Below are 23,980 nucleotides of genomic sequence, written 5' to 3'. Positions count from 1 at the left end.
GTGCGTTGTGTGGGAATGTGTGTGTGTGTGTATTTCTGTGTTTGTTTTTTTAGGTCCTAATTCTCAGTGAATCTAATATCAAGTCAACAAGGATTAAGTGCCTACTATGTGCATAGAAACTATGTACTAGGGATACAAAAACATGGCAAAAACAGTCTCTGCTTTCAAGAAACTCACCACCTAATGAGGGAAACAGCATGTAAACAACTGTGTACACACAAGATATATGAAGGAACCATGATTTGGAGATGAAGAGGGAGAGAATTCCAGGTGTGAGAGACAGCCATGAAAATACCTGGAGTTGGGAGATGAAGCACAGAACAGCCGGGAGACCAGTGTCATTTGATCGCAGAGCAAATGGGAAGGGGTGGTGTGGAGCAAAAAGTAGTAAGATAGAAAAGTAGAAAGGGGTTGGGTTATGAAGGATGTTAAAACCAAACAGAGGATTTTATATTTGATCCTGCAGGCAATTGGGAGTCACGGATTTATTAAATGGTACAGGGTTGGGAGTGACATGATCAGACCTGCACTCAAGGAAGATCAATTTGATGGCTAAGTGAAGTATCACTGGAATGGGGAGATGGAGAAGAGGGAGAGGCTTGAGGCAGGGAGATCAACCAGGAATGAGTTAATGAGAGTCTTCAGCAGGGTGGTGACTGTATCAGGATAGAGAAGGGGAATGCGTATGAAAGATGTTATGAATAGATCAGTTAATTATGAGATCAGAAAACACAGAAAAAACAACCTTTGTTGGTGTTAGAACAAGTCATCTTTATAGTAAACAAATTACGGATTTACTGCAGTTCATTGAAAGATAACTAAGCTATTGAACAACAAAAATACTCTACCTTTGTGGTCATATAAATGAAAACTGAAGTTGAAGAGCAAGTTAACACCTTATGATGCACTTCCTTTGACCAGCGATTTGGGGAAGAAAGTACATTTGTATTCCATTTTTGCTACTTTGATCATTGGCCAGCCAATTGGAGCAGTAAGTAAATTCTGAGGCTACTGTTCAGTAATGACTAGAATAGCACGAGTTAGTAGTGGATCTGTCCATGAGAGTGCACATAGCAGGTAACAGGTGTGAATGGCTTTTGGGAACATAAACTTGCTCCTTATTCATTCCGTGCTTCATTCTCTTTCTGCTGTATAGTGATTTTCATTAATAAGTTAGCATTTAGTTTATTGTGATGATTTTCATATTGCAGTATCTCATTGAAGGAATAGGAAAATATTATGACCTACTCCAATAAGATAATTATTGTAACAAGATAAATGTTAGCTTTTTAATGAAAACCACTGGAGTTGCTGAATAAGATGATCTTCCCTTTCTAAAGTTTTTAAAGTGTTTTCTAAATTGCCTGTTTTAAGAGAGATTCATGAATAGTGAATATCTCTTTCCACCGGCCCAATTCCCATCAGTCTCTGATAATCAGGATGAGAGCTTAACTGGTACACTTCTGTTTCTAGCAGGGTGTGCTAATTAAGAGGATTTGACTGTAGAAAAAAGTCTAGATTAAGATCAGATATTAGTTGATATGATCTTACCATGTGCATGGGTGACACCTTGGTGGAGAATTTTTAAGGCTGCAGTTTGCTCTACAGAGTCAAATGCTTTTTTGTAACCAATAAACAATAGACTAAGTGAGGTCTCCCATTATAAGTCTTATATTCTTTATACCTTTAGTATTTGCCCTCTCATTTTCCTCAGAGAGCGCTTGAGAGTTGTAATCAGAAATGAGTTTGTGTAATAATCCTCTGATGATAAATAGCAAGTGAGACACATAGCAGGGTTTCATATGATCACCAAAGCGCTGACTGTTGTCATCACTGATGTCCACCTCATAGTCCAAATGGAGGAAGGATTCCCTGAATCCCTGTAGGTGAATTTTCTAAATGTGCCTATTTTGGGATAATATTGTGGCATTTGCATCAAACTTTAAAGTACTGCAGTGATTCCATGGCTATTTAGTACCGGTATATGAATCTATACCAAGTAAAGCCTAGAGTTAGCTGGTGGATGAGGAGGATGGATTAGACTTCCTTAAAGTCCCTACTAAAATCCTACCTCCTAAAGAAAGCTTTCCCAACCCCTCTTAATTCCAGTGCTTTCTTTCCATTAATTATTTCCTATTTATTCTGTATATATCTAGTTTTTTTATATATATGTATATATGTGTATATACATATATATATATATATATATGTTTCATATTGTTTCCACCATTAGATTGTGAGTTCCATGAGGACAAGAACTCTATTTTGTCTCTTTTTTGTATCCCAAACGACCAAGCACAGCTCCTGGCTCATTGGTTTGCTTGTTGTCCTTCATTCTTTAAGAGAACCAAAATGACATCACTCTAGATTGTGTGTGTGTGTGTGTGTGTGTGTGTGTGTGTGTGTGTGTGTGTGTATGTGTCCGTCCGTCCATCCTTTGTTGCCAAAGAAGACCATGCCATCAGAGAAATAATGACATGACTTGCACTTGACTTTGTTTTGAGTGAGAGAGGGCTGTGCAGGTCACCAGCCTCACTTCTCCTCCAGAGCCATCTGAATCCAGTGACCAGATATTCATCAGGATGACTGGAGATGACCCAGGATGAGGCAGTTGGGGTTAAGTGACTTGCCCAAGGTCCCACAACAACTAGTGAGTGTCAAGTGTTGAGGTGAGATTTCAACTCAGGTCTGCACTGGTGCTCTAACCACTGCACCACCTAGCTGCCTCTAGTCCATGCGAACATTTGGATAGGAGATGTCTCTAAATATCTAAAATATCTCACATTTCTTTTGAGTGACTGCAATTTTACTTTGCCCATAGAGCACAGTGGCTTCTTTGATGTGGGCACACTGTGCTAGATGGTCCTGTGCCAGTGTCTCCTATGTCTTACAATCAATTTCAGAGTTTTTGAGAGAGACCTTGAGAATGTCCTTGTTTTGCTTCTTCAGACCTCCATGTGAGATTTGCATAAATTTTACATAAAAATATTGTCTTTTAGGCAGATGTACACCTGACAGTTGAACAACATCGTCACCCCATCAGAGTTGTACTTTCTGCAATATATTCTTGGCAGTTTAGGTAAAGAAAGGACCTTGGTAGGACCAGAAGATATTCACAACTAGGATAATTGAAATGGAAGTTACTCAGTTTCCTGGCATGGTGCTGGTACACTTTCCAGCTTTCACAGGCATACGACAATAAGGTTAGTATAACAGTTCTGTAGACCTTCAGTTTGGTAGGCAGCTTATATCTCTTCTTTCCCACACTTTCCTTAGGCGCTGCCAAACACTGAAGTTGCTCTGACAATGCATGCATTGACCTTATGTGTACATCCCTAGAAAGTATACTTCCAAAATAAGTGAACTAATCCACAGTATTAATATCTCCATTTGCTGTAACCAGTGGTTCCATGTATGGATGGTGTAGTGCTGGCTGGTGGAGAAACCTGTGTTTTCTTGGGGTTATGTGTTCAACCAGAATTAGCACAAGCAACAGAGAATCAATCAATGCTTTGTTGCATTTCAGCCTCAGAGGCTGTGTTGAGTGTACAGTCATCTGTTAACAAAAATCATGCACCAACTCTCCCTCCATACAGTAGGTGTTTATTAAATTATTGAATGATCCCAACTGTAACCCATTCAGGAGGGCTAGTAATAATGAATTCTCCTTGAGCCTGACCTTACAACTAATTCCAACTCCCCATTGTATGATATTCTGAGCCACATCTCTCCATATTTTCCACAGGAAAGATATGAGATACTTTACTGAAAACTTTGCACATACCCTTCTGTAAATCCTTTACGTGGCCCACCCACTAATAGCTAGTTTCTTTGCTATCATTTGGGTACTAGTAGAACATAAATTCCATCTAGTAGAACATGAATTCCATCTATTGCTTTATCCCTCATTCTTAACACATGCCTGGTTCACTTTCTTTTTCTCCTCAAATCCCTCTCTGGTAACATCCTTTACATTACTTCTGTTGGAAAATTATTACTGCCTATTTTTACCTGCTACGTGATAAGGACTTCCAGAGTAAGGAACAGTGTAGAATTGAATTGGTTAAATATAAGATAGAGATTAGAAAGGGAGGAAGGTAAAATCAGAACAAGAGTTAATGCCTGTGGGTTCTAAGGGATTATATGTCTCAATAAAGTTTGGTTTGGAGTGCAGTAGCTTTGGAGAGGGGTGAGCTATATATAAAGATGGAATGATAGTTGGTAATGGTCTGATAGAGGAATATAAGAGATTTTGTTAAAGGAAGTGGAACACTTGTGGGTAATGGTGACATCCAGAGTGTGATAATAATATATGCCTTTTCTATTTCTCAATGATTTCATGAGGGCAAAATTATATATATGTGTGTGTGTGTGTGTGTACATATGTACATGTATGTAGGTATGCATTTGTGGATGTGTGTACATATATGTGTGTGGTGTGTAGATGCTTAGTAAGTGCTTGGGGCCTGGCTGACTCACTGGATCTTTGATTTTATCAGTGGAGGAGCTCTCTTTTTGGAAGCTTTATCAGAACACATCATTAACTGTACTGATTAACTAAGCATCTTCAGGAGGTGAGTGGGGCCACTTACAAGTAAAATGACTTACTCTGGGTTACCTAGCTAAAATATGTCAGAAGCAAGACTTGCGCCCAGGCCTTCCTGATATAAGTGGCCTTCTATCCACTATGCCAAACTGACTCTTGAATGTACATTTGTGAGTGTGTCTACATATTTATACAAATATTATAAAGGCTTTTTAGGCACACCTTCAAATAAATGATAAATTAATGCAAAAATATTCAAATAATTTTAAAAAAAGATAAGTAAAGACAAAAGCCAACATGGATACCACTTTAGTCCCTCCACAGGGAGGGAGCTGCTGCCTAGGTAATATTTACTTAAACAATTTTCATAGAGTGCTCACCTTGATTATTTTAACATTTGCCTTTAACTACACACACATTAAGATACCTGCCTTCCCTCTTGTATAACTCCTGTCCCCAAAAGGGGACCTTTTTATATAAAATCCTATTGATGAAATTCTACAGACACTCGAAGAAAAGATTCCAACTGGGTTAGAAAAGGAGAATTTCCTGAAAAGACCAATGTGGATGTACAGAGAACTCACCAAACAACTTAGATTTATTTTTTTTAAGATATGTATAGATGGAGCAATAAAAGTCAAAGGGGATGAATGCAGAACCCTGACAACTCTACTGTGTGCCGAAGCTCAGAGTGAGCCAGTGCTTCAGAGGAAGGCTGAGGACCACATAAAGGGGGGATGTTGTTGTTGTGTTTGGCTGTACTGGGAGAAAGCGAGGAGAATCATCTGATAGGATGATAGGACTGCTGTTTGGGTTGCATGGGATGCTGATGACTGACAATGTAGAATGGCGCAGTCCTGCTTAAACCTTATTTTCCTTCTGTTTTCTTTGCCAGTGAGAATGATTTTTGGAAAGGGTAGGAAAATAATGTTTAATAGAGCATTGATTCATGATATAAATAGAAGAGGATTTAGTTCTCCCTCCTCCCACCCCATAAATTCAAATCAGCTGGTCCGAGGAAATCTCTCCTGGAATGGACTGTTGGATGTGATTGCTGGGATACTGTCAGTAATACCCGAGAGAGAAAGAGAAGATTGGGACAGTAGTACTGGAGAAAGGGCTTTTTTTTTCCTTTTAAGGGAAGAGTTTCCAAATTATTAGCAAGTGAGCTTTGCCTCAATTCCTGGCAAAATTCTAGAACAGATTATTGAGTGAATGGTTTGTGAAAATTTAGAAAAGTTATGTTTGGTTGGAGAGCCAGTATAGTTTCATCAAGAATTGATCATGCACTGCCTAATTAAACTGGTTTTTATGGGTTACTGAATGGGTAGAACAGGGTGATCTTTTACATGTAGTTTATCTATATTTTAACAAAGTGATTCAAGTATTTCATGCTGTTATTGTGAGAGTGAAGAATGTGTGGCATAGGCTGTCCTACAGTTAGATTCTGAACTGGTGAAAGGTGGGAAGAAGGGCTCCCTGGAGTGTCCCAGGGCATCTATTTAGATACAGTGCCTTAGATAAAATCATAGATGAGCTGCTTACAAAATTTGTAGATCACATAAAGCCAGGAGAGATAGTTGACACACTGATGACAGTCAGTATCCAAAATCATCTGGACAGGATACAACATTGAGTTGAATATAATATAATGAAATTTACTAGGGATAAATGTAAAGTCACATACTTTGGTTTAAAACTCAATTTCACAATAAGAAAAGGAAGGCACTATTGGCCAATTTTTCTGAAAAGAGCTATACACAGGGTAAGTTATTATGAATCAAGAGCGTTACATAACAGGTAAAAAGCCAGTGCCATCTTGGACTCATTATGAGGAGGCATGATTTCTAGGAATAAGAAAACTACAGTTAATCCTACCTCTGGGTCAGACCACATCAACATTATTATGTTCAGTTCCAGGCATTTTAGGCAAAATGTCAGTAATTAAAATGGAGAGAATCTACAGCAAGGCAGCTGTGATGATGAAGGGCCTTGAGGCCATGCTATATGAGGATCACTTTGAAGGATCCAGGAATGTGATTGAAAAGAAGACTTTGCAGGACCAAGGGAATGGAGGAATGATCTCTTCAAGTGTCTGAGGAGCTATTATGTGGAATTAAACTTGTACTGTTGGCTGCAAAGGGCAAAATCAGGACTGATGGATCATAGTTGCAGAAAGGAAAATTTAGGACAAATAGAGCTTTCCAAAAGTGGAATGAGCTGCTTCAGACAGTAGTAGGTTCCCCCTCATTCTTCATGCAAAAACTGGATGACCACTTAATAGCTGTGTGACGGTGGGGATTGTTTTGGGCTACGTGTAGATTAGACTAGATGACTGATAAGATTGCTGCCAATTCTGAAATGTGATTCTGTATTTTTGATGGCTGGACGTCTTACTTGGAATCTTGAAGGCTTTGGTAGTAGAATGTGCCCCTGTGAGATTCTACCATGCCTGAAAGATATTGACAGCTGAGCCATCTCTGTGTAGAGAGAAGCTCATTAGATGATAAATTTTTTTTGGTCCTTGCAGCTCAGATTGAACAGGGGATTTTGTCCACATCTAATGGAATATGTTAACTCTCAGACAAACCTTCTCCAGATGCAGAACGAGGATGAGTCTGTAGAAGTAGCAGAGAAGCAAATTTTTGCCCCAATTTAGGAGAAACTTCCTAAGAGTTGGCACCATCCCAAAGAGCAATGGATTACTTTAAGAGAGTGGAATCTGCCTTATTAGAGTTCTCCAAGCAGAAACTGAATGACCACTTTTTGGGTATGTCTTTGGGGGTACTTGTTCAGGTACGAGTATGAGGCAGCTACTTGGAGTCAGGCAGACTAAAATTCAAATCCTGCCACAAGTACATATTAACATGGTGACCTCTAGGCAAGTCACCTGATCTCTGCCTCAGGTTCCTCATCTGTAAAATAGAGACGTTAATGCTGTTGTGTAGTTGTTTTTCAGTCATCTCTGACCCTGTGTGATTCCTTTGGGGTTTTCCTGACAAAGATCCTGGAATTATTTGCCATTTCCTTCTTCCAGTTCATTTTACAGATGAGGAAACTGTGGCAAACGGGGTTAAGGGATTTGCCCAGGGTCACACAGCTAGTAAGCGTCTGAGGTTAGATTTGAACTTAGGAAGAGAAGGCTTACTGAATTCAGACCTGGCACTCTATCTACTTTGCCTAGCCACCCTGTCGGAGACATTAATAACAACTACCCTGTTGTGAGGCTCCAATAAGAAAACATATTACAGTGTTCTGCAAACCTTAAGCACTAGATTTAGATGATCACTAAGGTTTCATCTGATATTAAGATTCCATGATTCTATCAAGTGTAAAGAGAACTGAAATGGAAATAAAAGAGACCTGGGTTCCAATGCAGTTCCTTGTAACTAGCTAGCTCTGTCCTTGAGTAAATCACTGAACCTCTCTCTTGACTTCAGTTCCCATAATTGGGGTTGGGAAGGAGAAGAGAGATAGGTTGATCAAATGATCTTTAATATAGTTTAATATAGTTATATATGTTAATAGTTGTAACATTCTCTAATTATGCAGTTTACTCCCAATCCTACTAAAAGGTCAGCTTTATTTTAATTTATCCAGAAGACTTCTAACATAATGGCAAATGAGTTGGAAGAAGTTTGGGAGGAACATAGCAGTAGGGAAGCAATGAAGTTTGTGGAAAGAAAGTATTTCAAGAGAGAAGTTAAGACTAGGCATGTAGATTTTGGAGGTATCTTTGTAAGAGAAATAATTTGACCTGTGGAAGCCAATAAGATTACCTGTGGAAGTTTACAGAGAGAAAAGAAGGCCCTAGTCAGATTTATACTCTTACCCTTCTACTTTCTCCATTTCTGGTGTATATAAATAGACTTAAGTCTTTATGTATCCTAAAAACAAACAAACAAAAGCAACTCCCCATGGCCATTGACTTCTTCAGTCTGTTTCTCTGTTGTCCTTTGCTCCTAATGTTCTAAAATGTAATTTAAACTAGTTCCATCAACTATGTCACCACCCTACTCCTCAACCTTCTGCAGTGTGGCTCTAAACCATTAGAATGTAAGTATTCCCAGTGCTTAGCACAGAGTCTGACACTCAGTAGGTGCTTAATTAATGTGTTGATTGATTGCTTCATGACCTTTCTTTGTAGGCTTTGATATAATTGACTTCTCCTTCTTTAAATCCCTACTCCCTTGACTCCTGTGACATGTTCTCCCTTAGTTTTCATCCATGCCTCTGCTTGTTCCTATATGTTCTCCTTCCTACGCCCTTCTGTGAGGGTGTCCCCTAAAGGTCTGTTTTGGTCTTCTTTCTTTATACTCTCTCCCTTGGCATTTCCATGTACTCTCATAGTTTAAATTATTCCTGTTAGCCCAATGGGCATCATCATCACTCAGATATTCTACTGGAACTGCAAACTTAACATGTCTAAAAATTGAACTTCACATCAAATTTTTGCCTCCCTGCCCTACACAGCAGCAACAAAAACTGACAAAATCTGTTCATCCTCTCACCTTTCCTGTGGCTCTTCCAAGTCACCAAAGCTCAAAACTTACACATTTTCTGGGATTCTTCCTTTTCCTTCACCTCATCTGTTGAGTTAGATGCTAAGACTTATTGATTCTACCTTGGTAAAATCTTGCATCCATCATCTCCTTTCCAATTATACTGCCTTTAATTTAAATCCTCATTAACTTTTTCCTGGGATATTGTAATTGTCTCCTTTCTGTTCTCCTAGTCTATTTGTACAGGTCTACATACCATCTACTGCTTGGAATACTTCAGTGGTTCCCTTTTGCCTATAGGTTAAATGCGAAGCCCCTTAGAGTGGCATTTATTGTCCTTGACAATCAGACTCCAATCTGTCTTTTCAAGCTTTCTACCACTCTCCTCCCTTCCAGACAAATAAGCGTTTATTAAGCACCTACCATGTGCCTTGTGCTAAAGGATACAAAGAAAAGCCAAAAATGTCCTTGTCTTGCGTGAGTTAACATTCCGTTGGGGCGCAGCACATATGAGGTAAAATTCATTGTCCCACTAAAAATTCACTCAGGCCATTCCTGTCTCACCCCATCTGATGGTCCTCTGTAGTCCTCCTCCTTCTCCCATTCTTCTTCACACTGAAGACCATCCTCTGCCTCTTCTCTCAGTGCTCTCTTCTCACTGGACTTCCATGGTGTTGTCCTGCTTTATCTCTCTAATTGCTCCTCAGTCTCTTTTGCAGGTTATCATTCATATTCTGCCCCTTCACTGTGAAAGTTCCCCAAGGTTCTCTTTAGCTTTTAAAGCTCTTCATAACGCAGTTCCAATTTAGCTTTCCATCCCATTATTTATTATTCCTTATCCTATACTCGGGAATATAGCAGAACTGGCATCCTTTCCACTCTTCACAGAAAGCATCCCATGACCTGTGTCCATGCTCGTGCTTTGGTTGGCCCCTAGGCCTGCACTGTTTGCCCACCTCACCCTGGTCTCAATGTATGTCTGTCTGCTTTCAAGTCACTGCTCAAGCACCATATTCTCCACGAACCACATACTGATACTTAACTGCCAAGTGCTTATTACCCTCCGAAATTCACTTGTATTTAACTATCTCATGTATTTTTATCTATTCTTTATATATTTTATGTATGTTTTCTTCCCCATTAGAATGTTAGCTCCTTGAGAACAGGATTTGTTTCTTTTTATTTGCATCCCTAGCCCTTCGCAGAGTCTGGGTCACAGGAGGCTCTTCATAAATACTTGTTGAGCTGGGTGGTGCAGCAGATAGTGCAAACAGTTAGAGCTGAGTTCAGATCCTGCCTCAGACACTTCCTGGCTGTGTGATCCTGGGCACATTACTGAGCTCTGTTTGTCTCAGTCTCTTCATCCACCTCGGTAAAGTCTTGTAGCCACCATTTCCTTTCCAGTTATGTTTCCTCTACCTTGATTCAAATCCTTGTTAACGCAGGTTCCTCACTGAGTATTTTTCAAGCACTTTGTGTAGTGCCTGGCAGGTGCTTTATAGGCGCTTATTCCCTTCTCCTCTTCCTTTTCCATCTGTAAAATGGAAATGAGGATACCTATCTCTGAGAGTTGTTGTGAGGATCAGTTGAGATGTTGGTAAAATGTTTAGCACAGTGCCTGGAACATAGGAGGTGATTAGTGATTGATTGATTAATTAATTAATTCCACATATCTGCCTATTGAAGTACTTCTCCTTTCCCAGGTAAGGTGCTTATCTTTTCTGTCAAGATGTTCTTGAGCTGTCCTTCCCCCCTCACCGAAGACTGAATGTGAACACTCCCCCCCCCCTCAGATTAGTTGGAGCACTGTGTCTAGACCTTTGCTTTGCTTCATGACTTTCTACCTGATATGCTCCTTGATTGGAATCCTTTTATTCCCCCATCAGATTGCAAGCTCCTTAAAGACAGGGCATTTGTTGCTTTTCATTTTTCTTTAGTGGTTAATATTTCAAATGCTTTTAATCAGAGAAGCTCCCAGAGTGCATTTAAAATGATTGTTTAATTTTTTAAAGTATGCATGTTTTCATATAACTGCTTTTGTGAGGCTTAGCTAACTAGGATCTAATTATAAAGGTAATACGTTCAGAGGATACCTGTACAGCAGTTGTGCAAAGAAATGTACCTCTGTACTGTTACAGTGCCTAGTTCAGTGCTCTTTGGTACTTTCCTAAAATCATGATTTCATTGATTTATGTACTCCTTTCACATCCACCCTGATAATTGTAATCCTCCTGCTATTTCTTGTTCTGTGTAATTCCTTTCTATATTTTACCATTTGTTTGATCTGTTGGGTGACATTTAGGCTTTCCTTTCCTTATTGTATCTTAGGGGTACCATTACAATCAGACCACAGATGACTATCCATCTGTTATCTCTCATTTTTATTTCATGACCAACCTACCTCCTTTTCTGGTCATGAATGTCCCCAGTGATGCCTTTTTAGGTCACTTCTCATTGTTGGTGACATGCTGTCGTCAGCATGACTCTTTCCATTGTCCTTTGAGTTATTTGTACCTTTAACTCTTCTGGATGTGTGTGTGCCATGTAGAGAATGTGACTTCGCAGCCTTTTTTGGCCACAAACTTTTGAGGGGTTCTTCAGTCTTGGAAATAAATAACCACACAATAGCAGCAATTAATCCAAGTGACCAGCTATTTCAGCAGTTTGTATTTCCTTGAGGCAGAGAGCAGTGATTTCTAGGACTTCAATACAGAATAGTATTAGACTGAAAAAGGAAATTCAAACCTCATTTTCTGTTGTATCCTAGGTAGCTAACTAAGCATGCTAATGGCCTGCTCTTTTTCTTTGTAGATGAAAATTTCTCCTAATATAATGTTAGTTTTTTCATAGCTCGATTAAAATTAAAGTAAGAAAACTATGTTTTCTTTTTATAGATATTAATTGTAAAATGCAGGTTCTACTGCCTTAATTCTGTCCTCAGGCAGCCGCCTCATTAAACTTCAATTCCACCAGTAAAACTTAAAGAAATAGTAATGTAGCATTTAAGGGAGGAAAAAAAAGTTGATTGGTTTCTTTTTTTCTTGGGCAGCCTTCACATACGTGCCTTGGAAAATACCATTTTCTGACCATGGGTCAGAATAATTGTCTAGTCAAAACAGCTCTTCATTCAGTGGTGCTTTAGCTATAAAACCAGCTCCTTTTTTTCTTCCTCCAATGTAATCTGAGAAAAATTCGCTTGGATTGCTTTCTGACTTCTAACAATCTATATTCTGTTTGGAGATTCTGCTCGCCATTCTGACTTACTTGCAAAGATAACAGTGATGATATAGATTGGTCTGCAAGGCCAGAAGTCCTGCATTGATGTTCCATTCTCACCCATAGACAGCTTGATGGTGTTTTTTGAAGAGTCATTGCCTTTTACAGTGTGTCCACTGTTTTTATGTTTCTTGTTAATAGGATCTCATATAACATTATGTTTAAGTTAAAAAAAAAAACCTTTGCAGTCTGTGTCCCCCCCCACTCTTTTTGTCACATGTATATGATGCAGGGAGGGGGTTTTGGGAGAGACGTGGTTCTCCAGTATAAGGACAGATAAAAGACAACATTGCATTTTATGATGTCTGGATGCCCACCTGGAGGGAAAAGAGCTTAAGAACAAAATAAAAAAGCAAAAAAATCTAACTCAGCCCAGAAATAAGATATGACTACAGTGAAGGAAGGATTTAAATGGGGAGGTTAGTTGTTATAGCCCCCAGTTGTATGTATTTCATCCGAAGGCACCATTTGGCTTAATAAAATGGAGATCTAAGGCTGTCTTTAACCTATCAGTTTCTTAAGACTTAATTATAAAGGTTATACTTTCAGAGGACAAAAGCATTACTCATTTGTCTGTTCATGTCTTCCAGGTTTATCTTGCAGATTATGGACTTTCCTACAGATATTGTCCCAATGGGAACCACAAACAGTATCAGGAAAATCCTAGGAAGGGCCATAATGGGACAGTAGAGTTTACCAGCTTAGATGCCCACAAGGGAGTAGGTAGGTTTCTTTTTATATTTTATTTCAGTAGTGTGATTACAGAATGACTAATCAGGCTACATAGTCCGTTCAAGAGGGGTGAGATTTTGAGCCTTGGGGAGATTGTATCAGAAGGTGTGAGCTACTGTTATTGCAGTGAATATCATTTTTAACAGTGGAAAGAACTAGAGACTGTGACAACTTTTGCTTATGTAAATGAGAAGGGGCTAGAGCTGTGTATAGCGAGCAAAACTTAATGTGCATTTTGGCTAGGAGTTCATTGGCTTGCACTAGTAAACCTACAGGGCAGGAACTTTGTCCTTTCTACACTGTCAGGAATTTTACAGGCGTGGTAAAAAGTGAATGTGTGCAGAACTGTTCTCATTTTTTTTTTGGTAATCTCCATGTCAGAGTATTTGAAGAAGGGGGGAAAACTTACCCTTTTTCCAAAACTATAAAGTGTTAACTTTTGAAAATCTGTTCCAGTCGCCTTTCATATATCTTACTTATTTAAACTCACTTTGATGGTATCGGAAACACATTTGCAGGTAAATTACATACATAGTCCTTTTATTGGATATTGATTATACTGCCTTGCATTCCAAGGCAGACTTAATTCAACAATTCCCTAATTAGTTAAAGTCATAACCTATGTCTTGTATTCATTTACCATTAATTAAACCTTAGCTGTTTATTACACTGCAGTCCAAATCCAATAGCAGACCCACAGAGCCATGGAAAAGGGAGTGGGAGGTCAATATTGAAAATATATGGCACCAAGTTCCACTGAAGGCTGCCTTGTTCACAATCAATGTGGTCAATGCAACACAACTTTCTTAGTTGCTATGTCAGCAAGACAAAAAGTCAATTCGAATGTTATGCTAGTGGAAAAATTGGCAATTATTGAAAAACTTTGGCTTGCAAAAAATATTGTCTTTATAAAGTTTCATTTTTTTAAAAAATGTTTTCAAATATACTAACCCAATTGAAGTGGTATTTTGTTACTCTTTTGGAAAGGACTGCAGTGTCACTAATTACAATTAGAAACTTGCACTTGTTAATAGCTGCTGAACTGTTACCTTAAACTAATACTTTCTAACGAGTTTTAGTTGGCACAAACAACTGTGTATTATTGCCTTTTCTATTAAAAGGACCATTGACCATGTAATGTAGAGGGTCTTGATAATTTGCCAGAGCTATTAAAACCCATGGTAGTTTAAGGTAGGCCAATGGAAAAATGAAATAAGATTGTTAGCTGTATTTTCTTCCACCAAGAAAGTGTTTTCAGGGTAATTTTTTTTCTTTGTGGAAAGACTGAGTCTCCCAGTGTAGCCCAGGCTGTGGAACTACAGAGGCCGCTCATGGGCCTGGTCCCACTCTTATTGGCACAGCAGTTTTCATGTACTCTATTTTCTGACCTGAAGTAGTTCATCTTCCCACTCCCCAGTCTCCAAACCTGGTGGTCCCCCTTTCCCTGGAGCTCACTATATTGGTGCTAGATTTATGGAGAACACTCAGTCAGCTTAATGCACTGCAGCTCAGAAATCCTGAACTAAACCACCAGCCTTAGTCTCCCTACCCTGTGGGAGGGATTGCAAGTGTGTGTCACCATGCCCAGCCCAGGGTAAATTTTCAAAGGTAGGAACCCATCTCTTTCCTCTGAGTATAGAGTAAAGAAAGCTACTATTTTTCACTCAGGTAGGATTAAATTTGAAAAGTAATAATTATTTATATATTTGCCTCCATATACCATCTCTCTGGTGATCAATAAATGTATTTTAATTTAGATTTGTCATACGTAATGAAAACCACTTACCTAAATAAGTTTTAATCCAATTCATATTCATATTTTAAAATGTTTACTGATAGTTTTTTAGGTTAAAACTTTTTTCTGCCTAAATTAGTTACAGATTGTATTTATTTTATCTTTTGCCAGATTATTGGCAGAGTGAGGCTTTGGGGAGGAATTTAAGAGGTTTATCTCACAAAACTGTAACTGGAAATTTTGCATCCCTTGAACTGGCATTATTTTGGTAATATAACTATACTACAATATGATTGACCCAAGTATTTCACGTATCTTAACTGAAACATCTACAACACTGAGTTAATTGTGACTTTTTGAGTTATTTTCTCTTTATCACCCTTCTCCTTCCTCTTAAAACTCTAGTATGCCATAGAAATTTCTGGCATCTACAACTAGCTAATTTTGTACCCAAAACAAGAATATAAAATTGTGCCACCTTATCCCAATGGGTTGGCACTTTGGAGGTAGTAAATGCACACTTTACATTTTTTTCTGCACTCTCCACCTTTGCACACTGAGATAAGTTTCCCATTTCCAGCTGGCAGTTTCCATCTCTGAAACTGCTACTCTGGTAGTATTCCCTAGGTTTATGCCATGCCAGCTCTAATTGTGTCATTCTTTTCCTCTAATGCATGGGATTATGACCTGAATGGGCTATCTTTTATAAGGAAAAAGATAGGTTTTTTTTTTCCATTACCAAGTAAACTTTTGGAGTCATTATTTTTCCTGGAAAATAATAAGTTTTGACAAATGGATTTTTGCATTTAGGTTCTTGATTTGCCAAAGAATGAAATCAGGACCACCATTTATTTAGCAAACTGATCAAATTTCCTAATTTATTTCCTTCTTTATTAAGCTTAACCCATAGATGTGATTTGCTTTAAACAAACACAACATATAGAACATTAATATTTATTGGAAAGATAGATTAATCAGAAGGTAGTTTGCAAAAGGATTCACTATAAGATTCAAAGTACAAAGCTTCAGTAGTCCATTTAAGATAGGATTTGATTTTTACAAGACTTTTATGAATCCATATGTTGCACACAGTATAGGTGTAATATGCTTTCTTCCTTCTTTTTCCATTTTTACTTTTTGTGCACAGTTTCCATAAAACTATGACTTCTGCTCACCCAGGCACACTGGAGACAGTATGGAAGGATTCCTAAGGTTTTGTCAAGGAAACAACTTTTTCTGAACTTATGTCATTATCCAGCTCTTTTTTGAATTCTAGGCTTTATTCCTTAGGCAAATCATAGCATACCCAATCCATAATGCTTTCCCAAGAACAAACAGCACAAAAATACAAACAAATACACAAGAAAAGCCTTGCAAGTAGTCCCTGATGATGAATTGTTCTTCTAGGAAGAGGTGTCTTCAGGCTCTCATGCCTTTCTTCCTGCCAATGTACTCTACAAGCATAACACCAAGGTCACCTTGGGGTTGCTAGTCTGCGGATCTGAGTTCTCACTAATTTTATATACTACCTACAGCTAGCTTCTGAATAGAAGACAGGCTTACACTCCCTCTTTGGGATTACTGAGATGAGTTTTTACCTTTCCATTTTAATAGCTTAGCCACCTGCCTTCTTGATTTTACTACAAACTGAATGGGATGCAGTCCAGTCAGATATTCAGTGAAGACATTTTTCATATCACATGGTTGGTAGATACCAGCTATGTAGAGAAAACCACCAGTTGTTTTCATTTCATTTGAGGCAGTTATATGGCATAGTAGATAGAGCATATTTGAACAGTGTCTCACATATGTACCAGCTGTGTGACCCTGAAAAAGGCACTTAACTTCTCAGTCTCAGATTGATAATCTGGAAAATAGAGATAATAATAGAACCTACCTCATGGTTTTTGAGAGAATCAAGTGAAATAATATATGTAAAATGCATTTATATGTTAGCTAATATTATCTCTTAACCAATTGTTATAGCAAAAGAGACCCAGCTATAGAAAATGGCAAAGAAAAATTACATTTTTGATCTACATTTAAGTAGTGAAATTTGTTAAGCCATACAAAATATTAAAAAATAAAAATATTTGCCTCGGACACTTGACATTTACTATCTGTATGACCCTGGGCAAGTCACCTGATTCCCATTGCCTCAAAACAAAAATAAAACAAGCAAGAAAAAATTTTGTTTTTGTTTTGTTTTTTGGTCTGAAATTTCATTGATTTTTCTTGTATTTGTGCCTGAAGGTCAGACAAAAGAAATCCCTAAATTTTTGTGTTTGTGAATTGAATAATAGTGTGGTTACAGTGCTGGATTCCGAAAGATTCAAATCCTGCTTTAGACAGGTAGCTTTTTTTCCTAGGAAAGTCATATAAAATCTGTGTTTCTCAAGGAGCTCCCGCTCCCTAGGTCCTCTCTATTATGTCATAGATGGTTCATCATCAGCATAGTCCCCGAATGGGGAAATCCTTAATTACTTTGGCTCACATCCCTAAAAATTCACTTATCAACTTTTATTATACTACATAGCTTAATCTGAGAATAACCTCCCCCCCACTCTGAAAACAAAGAAATACCATAAAAACTTAATACATGTAAACAAAGAAAATTGTCAGAATATTGGATGTGTACCCAATTCAAAAATTCAGAAATGTTGACATTGCTATGTTTGGTCAGACCCAATGAAATATTCCAGTTTCACTTAAGAATTAACTTATGAGTTGAGTAGTTATGGTGATCTGACTAGAATGTCTAGTTTTTGCTGCTATTTGTGATGGTGATCTGGGAACTGAAGCTCTAAACCTCATTTTTGTTTGGAATAATTGGATTTTTATAATGAGGTAGCTTGTAAGAGGTGATTTTTGCCAATCAGCTTTTTCATCTGAGTGTCTTATCATTGAGTTAGAAAAGACTTCTTGGCTATAAGCTTGTTCTGGTATTGTGGACTAAAAAAAAAAAAAGATCTTACCGAAGCAAGTCATATATATTTTTAATTGTGGATTGTCCCAAACTTAATTCTTTCATTGACCCAAAGGTATTTTCTGAGGGTCTAAAGTCCTTTGTTTAGTGTAAAATTAAAAGAAAACACATTGGACTGAAATTTTTCCTAGTTGATTTTTTATTTTTTATGAAGCCCAAAATGTATAAACCATGCACCACTTCAGGCTTGTTGCTTGATAATTAAAAAGAATTATATCTGCGTCAAATGCACCTTTTTAAAATTTGTTACATTGTTAGTAGTGTTAAAAAGTAATATTTAGATCAATACATAGTATGGATTTTTGTAGATTTTCTACTCACTGAGGCATGCAGTCAATACCTAATTTCTCTGGAGATATACTGCACTTAACATATTGAGCTTCTCTAAATACTCCAGACCTGTGCATTGAGTATGTAAGACCCATTTTAATTTGCCATCATTGATGACCATAAGAAGAGTATAAGCTATCTAAATTACATTCTTCTTAAAATATGTTGGTGTGTGCATGGAATTTCAGGATAATTTTCCTTTTTACAGTAGAAGGAAATGTTACATACTATATTATTATTGTTGTTTTTAGTCACTTGCTGCATATGCAGGAAATCTAAGTCTTAAAAGTGTTATTTCTTGCATGACTTCCCTTCACTCATAATCAAACCCTCAGGTTTACAGAATATGTGAAATAAACTGAAAATGTATTTATATGTTTCAAAACCTGGAAAAATGACATGGTTTATGCTCTCTACTAGTTTTCTTAAATGGCAATTGACAAAAAAATTAACCCCTTTCTTAATGAGGTAGCATGCTCAGTTCAAGCAGTGGCTAGTCAAATAGCATAAAAGTGGGTGGTTACGTCTACATGTAGATAAAATTGGCTGTTTTCCATAGTCTGTATATCAGCTCTAATAAAAAAAAATATGGTGTCATACATCATCCAAGAAACAGCATTTGTTGTGGACACAATTTTTCACTTTCCCTCTGCCTTCCCTCCTCCCCTCTCTCAGATTTGGCATTTGGGGTTGACTTTTGAGTGTTGGCATATATCTTAACCACATTTCTTTGTACTCCTTGCAGAACTCTTTGATTGGGTGATATATTCATTCTTCTAGATAAGCCAGTGTAAAGAAAACCAGATCCCCTTAGTTAGGCATATAGTCACTATTATTTCTGTGGTGAATACTATTTATTATTAATATTACCAATAGTAAGTAATACCTGCACTTCATTTGCAAGACAGTTTACATAAATTTTCCTTTGATCCTCACAGTAAACCTGTGAGGTAAATGCATTATTGACTTCATTTTATAAGTGATGAAACAGAAGCTTAGAGGTAGCATGGGACCTGGAGTCTGAAAGACCTGAGTTCAAATCTGGCTTGAAACACTTATTTAGCCTTATGACTCTGGGCAAGTTTTATCTGATTCACTTTCCTTATCTGCATAATGAAGGTAATACTAACCTATTTCTTTGGGGTTTTGTGAAGATAAAATGAAATAATATTTGCTAAGTGTTTGGCAAGACTTAAAGCACTATACAAATACCAGAGATGATGATTTAGTATAAGTAAGCCAGGGGGCTGAGTTCATTTTGAGCCCAATTCTTGACTCTATATCCAGTATACTCTTTACCACTCCATGCAATTTATATTCTTAGAGAGGTTAAGTAACTTGATCAGCATTACACAGGCATAATGTCAGAGGCATGACTTGAAAACCCAGGTGTTCCCGACTCAGAGGCTGCTATTCTTCTACCTGGATATTACTGCAGTTTCTGAAAGGCAGAGCAGTATGTTATACTTCAAATAAAGCATTAAACACTATCCTCTAAGAATATAAGTTGCAACATTACAGTTCTTTATCAGTGGAGGAGGAAGTGTTCACACTAGGGAGATCTTCCCACTGATGAAATCACAGATCTGGACTCCAGCTTTTTACCATTTTAGACAGAACTTCACGAGCTTTGATTTCTGTTTGTTGCTTTTGGAAAAACAAGAAATTCCTTGCTCTTTTGATTTTCCACATGTTCATCATCAGCCTCTTGGAGAAGGATTTCCTTGCTTTGGTTATCCTACTATCCTTTTCCTTCATATATCAGTCATATAGCAAGGAAAGGAGTAAACATTCACATAGAATCTATACTTCAGGCAACTCTGCTAATCACTTTACAAATATTATGTCATTTGATCCTCACAACAACTCTTCAAGCTAGATGCTATTATGATCCCCATTTTACAGTTGAAGAAACTGAGACAGAGGTTAAATGATTTACCCACAGTCCCACAGCTAGTAAGTGCATTTGTCTGGATTTGAACTCAGGTCTTCCTGCCTCCAGGCACAGTGCTGTATCCAGCATAGCTGCCTGAAGCAGAAGCTTTCTGACTCATACTATCTGTTAAATGATTTTTTCATGTGTCATAGTGTTATACATAGTATAAGCAACAAAACCAGAGAGGGGCAGATAGCAGCCACACTCTCTAGTCAGCACCCTCATTCACGCTTCCTCTCTACACCCCAGTCAAGCTCCAGCCATTATGAATGGAGATATTTACTCTGACTCTGTCCCACTTAAATCTAATTCATGTGCAAGTCAAGACATCACCTTGTGATGCCATTGGTCCTCTTCAAAAAGCAAAGGGTGAACAACAGTGATCCTGACCTTAAACAATTCATTTCCTTGAATTCACCACATTTTCTGAGATTGGTACTAGAGTCTTGTAATAATTTAATTGCACATTCAAGTTCAAGGCATGGCTTTACATACAGCAGTCGTTTCAGATAGGAGTTGTATGACTCAGCCTCTGGAGTCCCATCCAACACTGATGATTCTGTGAAAGTAACTCTTCAAAGAAAGAAACTTTGTGGCACAGGAAGGCTTTTTATTGGTGATCCCATGGGCACTCTGCCCATGTTCTTTGTCATGAGCTCATTTATCTTTGGACAGACAGGATCTCACAGGATCATAGATCTAAGGCTAGAAAGGACTCCTTGTCATCTTACTACTTAGTTGAACAAGGCCTACAGAGCTTAGAGTGACTTAGCCAAACTGGAATTTATCCTAGATAGAATTTGAGCCAAGGTCCATCTCTGAATCTAGAGCCAGTATTCTTTTGCACTGAATTTCCATCTTCATATGCTTGAATGGAACTACCAGTTTTTAGATTTCATAAGCCCAAATAATAGAAGTTTTGTCTTTGGTTTTGTGTATACAAGTGCCATTTCCCTCCCCATCATCCCAAAGGAAATGGCTAGGCCATTTAATTGTCATAGCATGAAAAATAGTGATAAAGTATCCCTTGTAAACCTGGGGTACAGTCTTGTATAACTATACATTTTCAGTGAGAAAAGTAGTTGTGTATACAGTATATAGAGTATGAAATGTACATCTGCCATAAAATTATCCTAGAATTACATTCTGAAGTAGAATTAATACTCACCCTCCCCCCTCTGCCAGCTGGTGTCCATGAATTACATAATTATATTTTCAGGAACTATTTGTCACTTGTATAGATATTTTAAAGAGTTGAACTATCAAGACCTTTGAGAACCACAAAAGTGGTTTAAGTTTGCAAACTTAAATTGTTTCATATTAATAGGCTAAATATTAATGATATACCCAGCTTTAAAGAAAATTTATTCTTTTAGAGAATATTTATTTATTCTTTACCTGTTTTGAGAGAAGCTATTAAGCAAATCTGCCTCAGTATTGAAAATTTACCACATTTCTCTGAGAGAATGCCACAGATTCCAAGTCTGGATCTTTAGATTTCTTTTTTTTTACTAAACTGTCACATAAATACAAGTGATTCGATTAATTATAAGCACAAGTTGAAAAATTGATGCATTTTATGGCAAAGCATTTGCATTTAGGTCTTATTCTCCTGTTAGATCATGAGGTCACTGAATTCAGGCATTGTGTATTATTGACTCTTCTATGCCTACCACAGAACTCTCTGCACAAAGTAGATGCTTAATAAATGTTTCTGGAAGTTAAAGTTGAAAATTGCTGTGTGTCCCAAGGGGCATTAAAGGGTAGGAGATGGCACATACCTGCAAAGTGTGAAAAGTATATGAAAGAGAAAAGTGTAACTTATGATCTTTACAATTTCTTTGAAAATAGTTCTCTAAAAAGCAGTGGAACCATTTATAAATTTTTCAAAAGAACTATATTTAAAAAAATTAAACTTTAAAACATTTCAGCAATGTTAATTCATTTTCAGGTTAACTATGTACTTGTAGCTATGGGGATGTTGAGTCATTAAGTAAGAATTTTTTACTTGTAGTTTGTCAGGGATTAAAACCAGCCTTGCTATTGTGAATAATATTCTTGCCAGCAAAAATCTTGACTGCAGAGGAATGCCTTTCTGAGGCATTTCTGAGCATTTAACAACTCTTAAAAAAATATAAAGTTTGAAGGGAAGAAGAAAAGAAATAAACATTGTTAGAATGTCTAGGGGCTCAACTTCACAAAAAGTTGTAACTTTTAAGTTTCTGCCCTTATCTGTAGGTAGCAACTGCTTTTCTAATTCATTAATTCCCTCTTCAGTGGCGATAGTGAGAGACTGTGTGGTATTCTTTGTTTAAATAAAGGTGTTTTTTTTTCCTTTTAAAATTCAGTGGCCATGATAAGTAAAAACACTAGCTCTGAAGGTAATGTTAGTATATGGGTACAGGAGATCAGAAAATGAGCAAAAGACTGAAAATGTGAATGAGAACTTATTTTAATTAGGTAAAGCCAAACTATAATAGTGAACTAAAAGTTAACTCTCCAAGGACTATTTCAGATGAAGACCAGTTATGATAGGTTGGTTTCAGAAATGTAAAAGATTTGTGATTTCTTATATCAATTATTCCTTAAGTAGTGGGGGAAATGGGTGCACAGGGGATGCCCATTCTATTTTCATATTGACGACTTCTACAAGAGTCCTCTTGCATGTAGCTTGTATCATCCAAACAGGTGACAGAAGATCATTTTGTGAAAATTAGAGGATCTGTAATCAAAAGCATTGGTTTGTATGGTGGTAATCTGGATTGACCATAATGGAAGAAAGACTTTGTGAAAACATCTGTATGAGTGGAACCCATTCCACTATTAATGGGAGATTTATTACTGAAGAAATCACTACAGAACAGCAAGTGGTAGAGATTGTGTTTTTATTTTAATATGAGAGCCAAGTCTTGCATTAGGACATTGTTGAATCTGGTGCAGAAAATAAATGATACCCGAGGGATCATGTAGCATTCTGCTAGATTGAAGGGCCTTTAATAATCCAATACTCTAATAGCAGTTAAGATAGAGTATGTGTAAGAGCTAATCTTGTCTTTTGCTTTTATGATAACTTATGTATGGTAACAAGAAACAGTTATGATGTGTTGGCACCATTGCTCTTAGTAGATGACTTTTTAAATTAAAAAATAAGTTTGCTAAGTGACTTTTCAGAATTTATTTAATGAAACCCCATAAAATATGATACCTGTTTACAGCAAGTTTAATTCATTGTGTTTCGTACAGCTCTCTGAGCTTATATGTTCTTGCCCAGATTAATTCTTATATATAGCTTTAAATACAAGCCCATTGTTCAAACCAACTTCAGAATAACTAGAAAAATAGTTGATGCTCTTGAGGATTTGTTCATTTATTAATATGAGGACTTGTCAATCAAGTACCAAATAATTCTGCTACTGGTTTTGTCCCACTTCTCTAGATTGTGTCATCCCTCTCTGGGGTAGCAAAGTACTCTTGAATTCACATGTATAATTTTGCGGAATCCACTCAGCTTGTATGGGGTACTTATAATAGCCTGGAAATATTCCTTTCTCCTTTTAATAAGGTATTTTTTTGGTTTGTTTTTAGGAAAAGATAACTCAATTTGAAAACTCCATATGTTGTAGCTGTAGTTTCTCACATTAAGAAATACTTGGTTGTCCTTCTTCGCTCTCCACTCCCTTCACAAAGCACCACTAGTATGTCAGCTCTCCTTTTACCTAGAAATAAACCTTACAAGATTTCAGAGCACCATACTCCCATTTATACCTCCATTGAAGTTTAGGCCCAGGCAAGTGTTTGGAAAAAGGTTCTGAGGAGCCTAGGGTTCTCCGCTGTACACTAGATGGCAGTTTTGCCATTCCTTCTCTAGCTTCCACTGCTGCTTGTGTAGCAGTAAAGGAAAGGCCATCAATGTTTAGTCTGCACTCAGAGGGTCTCT

The 23,980-nt window shown here is 37.5% G+C and overlaps 1 protein-coding gene across 3 annotated transcripts in view; it reads left to right on the top strand.

Annotated features, from left to right (window-relative positions):
* Positions 1–23,980, top strand: part of VRK2 (VRK serine/threonine kinase 2) — an 88,177-nt gene that overhangs the window by 42,110 nt on the left and 22,087 nt on the right. For all 3 annotated transcript variants that reach the window (XM_072635501.1, XM_072635504.1, XM_072635502.1), the window contains exon 8: positions 12,915–13,047. In XM_072635501.1, coding sequence (XP_072491602.1) covers positions 12,915–13,047 — 133 coding nt within the window. The remainder of the gene's footprint in view (positions 1–12,914; positions 13,048–23,980) is intronic.

This window comes from Notamacropus eugenii, chromosome 1 (assembly GCF_028372415.1).
Source record: "Notamacropus eugenii isolate mMacEug1 chromosome 1, mMacEug1.pri_v2, whole genome shotgun sequence".
In the NCBI taxonomy this organism is placed as follows: Eukaryota; Metazoa; Chordata; class Mammalia; order Diprotodontia; family Macropodidae; genus Notamacropus; species Notamacropus eugenii.
The sequence above is the reverse complement of the archived record's forward strand: the minus strand, read 5'-3'. Positions and strand labels throughout refer to the sequence as shown.